General features: G+C 47.4%; 1 protein-coding gene across 1 annotated transcript in view; it reads left to right on the top strand.

Annotated features, from left to right (window-relative positions):
- Positions 1-3,974: 3,974 nt before the first annotated feature.
- ABCB10 (ATP binding cassette subfamily B member 10) overlaps positions 3,975-9,821 on the top strand; it is a 28,187-nt gene continuing 22,340 nt past the window's right edge. The window contains exon 1 of the mRNA XM_082757390.1: positions 3,975-4,483. Within this exon, the coding sequence (XP_082613516.1) occupies positions 4,159-4,483 (325 nt within the window). The 5' untranslated portion in view covers positions 3,975-4,158. The remainder of the gene's footprint in view (positions 4,484-9,821) is intronic.

Genomic DNA, 9,821 nt, shown 5'->3' with positions numbered 1-9,821 from the left:
GTAGAAGTCCATGCTGAGTCACTGAATGCTGGTGAAAGGAAAGGCTATTTGCTCTAATAAACAAAGTGCTGTGCCTATTCACGGGTCTATCTTAGAACTGCCCTTCCCACTTCTTACATTTGCTTCTCTGATTAGTGTCCCGCCTCACTTCAGTCTGAGTTTTCGCTCCCTTGGCAGTGGAGTTCGTATTTCTCCCCATTCAGGTTCTTTTGTTAAAAAGCTGTCTCCTACAAATGTCTTGTAAGTCTAAGAACGTGTTACAGAAGTGATATTTCCATTAGCAGAACCTTTGGGTTTGCCAAGAAAAATAAAGAGGGCTCCGGGCAATTCTGCTAACTTCGTTTTCTAACTGCTGCCGACTGCTCGTCCTCCAGGCTCGGTATGTTCTTCAGCTAAGTCCTGAAATGGCCTTCCCTGTGAGCGGTGTCTTGTTGCCAGCACTGAGCCAGGGTCTAAAACCGTACCATTACAAGACACCAATGTGACAGTTAAATTAACTGCCTGGATGTCCCTAGCCAAAGACTATCCCATCATGCTGCACGTAAGCTATGATTTATATTTTTATTTTTTTTTTTAAGTACTGGATAGGAGCCAGAACTGACTGAAATAACTCAACAATGCTCACCAAGCTCAGTGCATTTCAAGTTCAAAATTGTCTCAGGACTGATATTTTTTAATTTTTTAACAATCATAAGCTTGCATCTGGCTTTCTGTTTCCTCGGTGCTGTTATGCAGCAGTCTTCAGCAGCAGCTACACAGAGAATATAGCACATTCCCTATTAAGTGCCCGGTTTAAGACACCGTGTTATCCACTGCATCTATCTTCCTGCAGAAATATTCTCCTGGGACTGTGAAATTCTTGAATGAGGCAGCTGTAGAAGCTATTGCAATAACTTAATTATCATAGGTGTTGCCCTGCAACTAAAACCTGCATCCTGTTTCCAGACAGAAGGGGTCAGCTGCATTAGCTTGAGGTTCAGAAAAGGAGGAAGACTTGCTTTCTTTATCAGCAGCCCTGCTTTCTTTACTTCAGATCTTCACAGTTCAGTTTAGGATAGAGTTGTCTCCTCTTTGTGTAGGTTTGTAATCTTCTGTGAAGTCACGATCCTCCGTTGATGACAGGCCTGATAACAGCGCTACTTTTAGCATCAGCTGAGGCATCAGCTAAGAATAGGACTTTATGGTGTTTGGTAGTGTATAAGCATATTGGTTACCCCAGTTCAAAGAGCAATAGGGGTCAGCAGAGTGAGCTGTAGGAGTTTGCATTGTCAATTTGCTGCAGGATTAATAAATAAAAATAGAAATACTTTTGAAAGGGTGAATTCACCTTGTCTTTCAGTTAGTTGACAGGAAAGTCTTCCTCATTCTTTCACAGTACTGTGATCTTTTTGGAATCACTGTCAAGGTTTGGCACGTATGGAAGGAAGAGCCTGACTCTCTTCTCTCTGTGCACTTTTTCCCCTCAGGCCTCAAATTTTAGGGACAGCCTGTCCCTGGGAAACTCTGCGTTGTGGAGCAGAGCCCAGCATGATACCTCCTGACCCCAGCTGGTCTTCATCTCCAGACATGCCCCAGGCCCATGGGCAGTGCTTCTCTGATGGAAGGAAGAATCCCTGATTATTATTATTTTTTGTAACTGTGGCTTAAAAATAGTTTAGCACAGTTAAGTGGTAACGTACCTGTTTCTGTCTGACAGAAGCCTTTGATTTTTGTGATATTCTTTTGGATATTTGGGGGATATCCCACTTCCCCACACCCTCTAATTTGGAAGGTGCCACATCAGACTTTCACTTAGGTAAGCAGGCTGCCCAGACAGAGCCATGGCACTCAGGGTGTTCCTATAAGTGGTCACTAGAGGAGGGGTGGGTGGACAATAAGGGGAACAAGGCTGCTAGATTACTCTTATTACTTACACCAGTTACTCTAGGACCCTGGGTAGTAGTGATAGTACCTGTCTGCCATGGAAAGCAAAAATCTTTAAGGGAGAATCTCCAGTTCATCTTTTATTATTTTTAAACAACTTTCCTGTGAGAACTTCATGACAAAACACAGACAAATCAATTATTGGAAGCAGAGAAAGAAGGCTGTTCCTCCTCCGACTGCACCCGCTCCACAGTGTGAGTAGGGGTGGTTTGTTCCCTATTCACCGTATCCATAAGCACAGCCTGTGATGTCTGCCTTTGGCCAGCGCTGGACCTGGTTTTGTGATAGCTAGCGATGCTTCACAGGTCACGGAGAGGGTAAAGGTAAGTGCCGAAACTGATGTGTGCTTACTGCCGTGGTAAACTGGGAGCTGCAAGACAACCCCAGACAAAAGTTAGTGCTGATTGTGTGTTGAGGATGGCCCAGCATCTAGAAAAGCACAGCAAAGCACATATACTGATATTTTGTCCTTTAGGACTAGCACAAATCCTTCCTGAGCTGCACATAGTTCAAAAACAAAAAAAAAACAAACAGCCAAACCCAAGCTATTAGCTCTGACATCCCGAGGTTTGGAGTTGTGAGCGCACACATGGCTTTGTAGTTTTTTAGGTTAATACATCATTGCAGTCCGTGGCTGGAGTTGAACCAAGGGATGTTTGCACAGCTTTTGCTGATTTTTGTGCTGGTGAGCAGCTTAGCTGGAGACTTGCGTGCTGCGCTGCTGCTGCTGCCATTTGTGCTGAAGGCAGTAGCAGAGCAATCTGCATGTGGGGTAAACAAACTGGAAGAGAATAGCCAGAATTTTAGGCACCCTCTTCCCTCCTGGCAACTCCACTAGTGCAAATATCTCATGACCGCTTAGGCGGAGTGGATAACCATCTGTGAGTTTGGGGGTTGATGTGTTTTTTTTTTTAACACTTTTTTTTTCTTTTTTTTTTCAGAACCGAAGCTTAGGACAAGTTGTAATGTAAAGCTCTGCTGCATGTGCCTTCAGCTGGCTCTGCAGATGAGTAGGTATTGCGGGATCTGGACGTTTTATTTCGCTCTCGCACCGCTTCAACGCGGCTCGGGGCTCCCCCCCTCAGGGCAGCGGGCCCGCAGGCAGCCAGCGGCCGCTTCCCGCCCAGGCCGCGCCCCGCCCGCGGGATCGATTGGTCGCGCCTGCGGGCCGCGAGCGCCACAAAAGTCCCCAGGGCGGCCGCCGGGGGGGAGCGGCGTCAAAAAGCGCCTCAGGGCCCCCAGCGGCTGGGCCCTGCCGTGCGGCGCCTCGGGCCCCGAGGCTGCTCCGGGGGGCATCGAGGGGAGGGGTTGTGGAGGGGCGGCGTGTGAGGGCACCGGGCCCGCAGAGCTGGTTTAGCCCAGGGGTGGTGGCTCTCTGGGTATGCTGGCCCCAAAATGTCCCCCAGTGCAGCGGAGTTCGCTCGTGGTAGCCAGAGAGCGTGTTTAGAAATTGTCAACCTGCAGTGTCGCTTCGCCTCGTAGCGGTTCAAACGCTGGTTTTGCAAACCCAGTCTGGCAAGTTGGTGGTACAAATTGGCTAAAGTTTGACTTTTTTGACAAACTTTGACAAATGGTGAAGCGCCGGCTGGACTGGGTGGGAAGATGGGGACCCCACGTGCGGGTCAGCACGCTCGGTGGCATGGGACTGCAGGAAAACGTGTCCCTGATAACCCAGTTTCTTTAACACAAGGTTAAGGGCAGCTGTGTTATTGGGAAGTTTATTGGGAAGCGGTGTGTGCTCTGCGCAGCGATATGTATTAAAATAAATAATAATAATAATAATAATAATAATAATAAAAGAGAATGGAGGCTTATTTGAATGTATCCCATGCACAGGATTATTCCCATCAGGATTCACGGGGTAAATCCCCAGGGACACCACAGCCGGGGTCGGGCACGGCAGCCGCCGTTTCTCGTGTGGGACCCGCGGGGCAGAGCGGCCGCCGAGGCGATCCTGAAGGACCCGCCCGGGGCAGAGCCGCCCTGCCCGGCCGCCATCTCGCCGTGTCCCTCCCTCCCTCTCTCCCTCCCTCCGTGCGGGCGGCGGCAGAGGGCGCTGGCAGCGGGCGGCCCCCCGCAGCCTTATCAGCGCGCCGCAGCCCGGCCCCAGCCCGGGCCGCCGCCGCGAGGGTCCCGGCCCCCGGCCCATGGGCGGTGGAGGCGGCGGCGGCGGCCGTGAGGCGCCTCCTCCCGCCGCAGCGGCACCGCACGGAGCGCGGCCGGGCCGGCAGCGCCATGTCGGGCTACGCGCCGCGCCTGCCCTGGCTGCTGCCGCTGCTGCGCCGGGCGGCGCCGCCCCCGTGGGCTCGGGCCGCCGCCTTCAGCGCCCCGCCGCGCTCCGCCAGCGCCTGCGGGGCTCCCCCCGGGCCGCCGCCGCCGCCGCCTCCGTGCCCGCCGGGCCGCCGCCGCCGCCTCCTCCTCGCCCCGCCGCGGGCGGCCGGCGGCGCCCCGCGGCCCCTCAGCAGCGAGGCGCGGCGGGGGGCGGCTGCCGGCGTCCCCCCGAGGCTGCCCGCCAGCAGGCTGCTGGCCCTGGCGCGGCCCGAGCGCTGGAGGCTGACAGGTACCGGGCCGCCGCCCCGGGCTGCAGGGGGAGGCGAGGGGGAGCCGTGTGGCCGTAACTGGGTTTGTGTTTGCGGAGAGTTTCTCGTCTGAGGCTCGTGAAGGTGTTTGGAGAGCGCTGTGCTGCTTCGCGGCTTCTCCAGGGTGAACTCCTGCACCTCTGCGCCGAGCAGGAACAGGCTGCTCCCGCTGTCCCTGCTCACAGGGATCAGGGCGTGATAGCTCCTCGTAATAAGGAAACATCAGTGGTTGTGGGTTTTAATTATTTATATATTTTTAAGCACCTTAGTGGTGTACAGCTACATGGTGGCATTGGCCCTGTAGGGCTGCAAAGCACCGTAATTTCGTGGGGCATGTGTGCTGCGTGGCAGCGTTAGGGCTCTGCAGGGCACTCGAGTGGCTCCTTCCCACCGTGGACAGGCGGCCTTCCTCTCCCTTACCTTTATTTGGTAGCAGCAAAGAGGGGCGGCGGGGAGGCTGCTTCGAAGACGTGTCTGTGCGGCGTGGGAAATGCTCCTGTGCGAGTCTTTATTCACAGTGTGTAGCTACAGAGCCTCTTGACGTGTTAGCGCAGCCAAAATAACTTGGATCCAAAGGATTGTTTAAAAAATAGTAGTATTTCTGTGCCACGAGCGCCTGCTTCGTGCAGCTAACACAGCTGTCTTGTGTGTGCGGAGTGAAAGCAAGGAAAAATGGGTGGATGGAGGGAGCAAAAGTGGTGTGCAGTAAGGCTTCAGCCTTCCTCACAGTTATTTTTCTTTGCTGGCTTATGAACTAAAAGTTAAAATCCCTTTGCCAGTAACTGATGTCCAGCCTATTCAGATTCTGGTGAAGAATTGATCAGAGATTGCCTGCTGACTTTCAGTGAGGTTCTTATTTGTTTCCATGCACAGCCTACAAAAACAAAGAGACCAGTTGCTTTAAAGAAGGGTTTTAGGATTCAGGGGCTTAGAGCTGAGAACTCAGTTTACAGTTAGGTACAATAGTGTGCAATTGTGTTCTAAAATAGGGCTAAGTGTCCATCACCTGTGCAGTATCCTGGTGTTTTTATCTAAGTAAATTGACTGTCACAGTTACTGAAAATCAGCTACATGCAGTTTTATCTTTTGAGATAACAAAATGGCCTGAATTATTAAAATAATAATAATAATAATAATAACCTGATAATACTAATTCATGAGAGTGGGGTGGGGGACACATGCAAAAGAAATAACTACTTTTTTATTTGTCTTCATTCTGGGAACAAAGTGAGTTTGTGTAAAATTTTTCTTCCTTATTGACACATTAATTAAGCAAAACTTCTGTTGTTAAGTTGTAATAGAGTGGGAAGATGGAAAAGCAAACAAGGAAGGTACCTTAGGTTATTTCAGAGAGCAGGAATAAAAAGTATGTGTAAAAATGCTATTGTAGGTGGTTGTAGGGAAATCACATATGTGTGTTGTATCTAAAATATGTTAAAATACGTTTTCTCCTGTTCCTGTAATATCTCTGTACTACAACACTAGTCCTTACAAACTCAGCATCTTTACCTCTGTTCTCTAAGGAAAGAGAAAGGTTAATGGTTTCACAGTGCGAGACAATGAATCTAGGGTGAAACATTTAATTTCCTCCTCCAGCCCATGTAACAAATGCAATGGGATCTCCTAAGAAGCTTACAGGTGCAGTGTTGTTTTGCAAGAAAGTTGAGCTCTTCCAGACCTTCTGCAGGTTACGCAGCCTGTGGCTGGTAGCAGAGGCTTGTGGCATTGCCCCGTGGAGTCGCGTACCTCTCCTGTGGTAGCAGGTAGCTGTGATGTGCTGCTCCCTGTCATTGCTCCTTCATGTTCACAGTCACGGAAGATGGAGCCCTCACATTAATATCAGGGCTAGGGAGCAGAGGAGGATGATTTGTGAGGAAGAGCAGCTTGTGCAAGACTAGGTTCACCTGGGTGGGTGCAGGGGGGATGTGGTGTCAGCTGAGCAGGTGCAGAGGCAAAGGGGAAGGTGACCTGCCCTGGCTGGCACCAGAGGAGGTGTTTTCATCTTGTTTTACACATGGCCTCTTCCCTGTCTTTGGGCTGAGGAAGAAGTGACGTGCTCTGGCCAGGAGTTGCTGTGCACTGGCATGCAGCACCCCCTGCAATGCTTCCTTCCCAGAAGGAGGTTCTGGCCCTCCAGGGTCCATTAGAAGGGAAAACAGAAGTGAAAATTACCAAATGTCGTCCTGCCAAAAATACACACACACACTTATCTCAGTGTGATACATCCTATCTTTCATCCTCAGTTACTCCTAGAGCTGGCTAGAGTTTACACAGGACATGTCTGTTAAATATCGTAGTTCTTACTAACAGGGGTAAAAAGATGACTAAATACTACAATGGGAATTTACTCCATTAGTGGCTACATTTTTGTGCAGTGAAATTACGAGTTTTTAAATTCTGTAATACCTCCCAGATTTAACAAAGGTGGAGAGTCATTTCAAGAATTCTCCATCTAATGTTGTGCAGTCAGTCAGGTAAACCGGTGTCTTCAGCTAAACTCGGTTCCCAGGGAGCAGGATATAGCCATTGCTGAAATTACTAAATCCCACTGTTTGCGAGGCCACAGAAATGCCTTCTCAAAACTATCCTTTTCATTTCTTCCCACCTCCTTGTTTCTCCCTGTGAGAATCTGTCTGTTGCGCTTCATCCAAACCGCACGCCAAGTAAACAATGGCTCTATTGAACTGCAGGGTAAGCACAAGAAATTCTGAAATTTTTAATCCAGCAGCAAAGTGTGCCCTTTTCCTGTATAACACAGACTGAATCGAAGAAAGAAGGTTTGGTTTGTACTCAGGTCTTCTTTAAAGATGTGCACGAAATGTTATTTTCTAAGTTTCATTTTAGAATTTTGGGCATCTTTTTAACAACCCTATGAGTTAGGGTTGCCATGAAATCAGAGGAACGCTGCCTTGTTCGTAATCTGGTTTTTCTGTACTTTGAAGTTATGCCAGGCGATGCACTTTCTCATACTTGAACGAGGAATACTTGAATTGCTGTAATTTTTCCTTTTGTAATTTTTAATTAGGAATAAATCGCTAGAAAAAACAATTCTTAAAGAAAGGCGATTTAAAAAAAAAAATAGGATCAAAGTATTTTACCTAAGAGTACCTTAAGTTTTTACGTTTCTTTGTTATGTAGTTCAGAAACTATTTGAATAATTTACTAGTTCATTTGATTGGAGTAGTGAGCAACTTGACTTTTTATTTTATTTTAATTTTTGTACAGAATGCAGATAGAAATGTGGAGCGCATCAGTTCCCAGTATTACTACTGGAAGACCAGACTTCTAGTTATTAATACTTACAAGATGATTTTTTTTTGTCAAGTACTTGAGTAGGAGTATCTTTGATAACTTACATTTTTAGTTATTTTAGGAAATGAAATCAGGCAAATAATACGTATTTAGCTTGTAGTAACACTCGGTTAAATTTTGAAACTTTTGCTCTTCCAAGTTTTGCAGCGTGATTTTGAACGCCAGCAGGCAATCCATGCACTGTTTTAAAGATATATTTTTGCCTCTCCACTGAAAAATTAACTAAAAGACTTTGAAACAAATCAGTTTTCCTGCACTCGCTAAAACCTTGATGGCGAGTCAAATTAATTCTGTAGTGTGCATAACAGGAAGGAAGCTGGTGGGAGCCAAGGCTGACAGGCACCAGAACGCCCTTCTCTTTGGAACTTGGATTGAACCCCATGCTTGTAAATCTTGCTGTTTCGTGCTGCCACCCAGTAGCTAGGACATTCCTGGCCAAAATTTAGGTTTACTTCCCAAGTCCACGTAAGCGGCCACTGTTTTTTAGTACTACATTTCATTACTGTAAAGCAGTTCTGCTTGTGTAAAAGCAACTCAACAATCGCACCTTAACTTGAATTTTCTGAAGGCAATTCTTGTGGTTTTAAAATTGTAATTAATGTATGTATGGTACTTATAAGGGTAACGTGCTGATTGTTTTCTCATGTGCCGTGTGCCTTTTGTAGAAATCAAAGACGCTGAATTCCCTCTCCTCCCAGCTTTTTTTCTGATTTTTGTTGGTGTTTGTTATTAAGCTTTAAGAAAAGATTTGAGCAGCCTTGTAGCTTTATCACACACACAAAAAAAATCCATTTCTTTGGCCGGTTGGTGACAGTTCCTTATCTTAAGTTGGTGGTGAACTGTTGGTGAAGCTATTTCACCAGGACATTGCAGAAACACTAACTGCTGACCGCCCTCATCAATGAGGGGCTTGGGACTTTGTTTCTATGGGAAATGTTTTTGCTGCACTCTCTGTTTGAGGGAACTGTGAAGATAGAAGGAATAATTGCTAGGTTGGTCTGACGTAAAACCATCTTCTACACAAGATGAATATGAAAGAGATAAGTGCTTTATTTTTAAACATGTCAAAGGTAAATTAAAAAAAAATACTTCTCCTGAAAACCTTGAGTTATTTTGTGACTTTCCAACATTTGGTGGTTAAAAGCTTGGCTGGTTTTTATAGCTGAGGAAAATCAATATCATGAGAAAATAAAATAGAAGCTTTAAATACTTTCTTATTGGAAGGAAGTCTGGTTTTTAAATATCTCTGATTAAACACTGTGAGCCCATAATTAGTTGTTTAAGCTATTTTAACGTATTGTGGTAAATACACAGAAACTTCTAATGCTTTCCTACTTTTCTGAGTAAACTCTGTGCTTCTGCTCTACCTGAACTACAGACAGGTCCAGCATCCTGAAATAACAGCCAGGGAAGGTGCTGAGAACATACAGGGGATTCTGGCTGGGTAAATAAATGGGCCATCCCTTTGTAGTGGGTTTTGATAGGATAATAAGCTTTTCCTCCCTCCTAGCCCCAGCAAAGTAATTGCTTTTACACTTTGTGTGGGGGTTTTTACATTTTGTGTGTGCACTTTTACGCTTTGTGTGGGGGTTGCAAAGGTTTTCCACAGTGGCAGAAAGCTGTGGGGAGGCCTGTTTGTGACAGGCTCTCTGCGAGTGTCTTCAGGGACCAGCTTGTGGTACTGGGCGTGTTGATAACAACCCATTGTAAAACAGAGATACCGTGCTTCTTGAAAGAAAGTGCAGGCGTTTCCTTATAGTGGAGTCCGTCCGAGTCCAGCCTCCCTCATTGCTCTCGGGCGCAGGCTTTGCACAGCTGTGCTTGGGCCTTCAGGGCCGCGGGCCTTGCTGCCTCTTCCTCCTTCTCCCCTGTGCAAAGCAGCAGTCCTGCTTGCTCCTCCCTTGCTTGGGCTTCCTCAAACCACTGTGTTGTGCCTCTCTCATTAAGTATCTTCTCTGAAAGCTCTTCTGACAACCCCCCGTAACCTGCTCTGCAAAGGCTTGCTGT

Source organism: Aythya marila, assembly GCF_965140915.1.
Source record: "Aythya marila genome assembly, chromosome: 3".
Lineage (NCBI taxonomy): Eukaryota > Metazoa > Chordata > Aves > Anseriformes > Anatidae > Aythya > Aythya marila.
The sequence above is the reverse complement of the archived record's forward strand: the minus strand, read 5'-3'. Positions and strand labels throughout refer to the sequence as shown.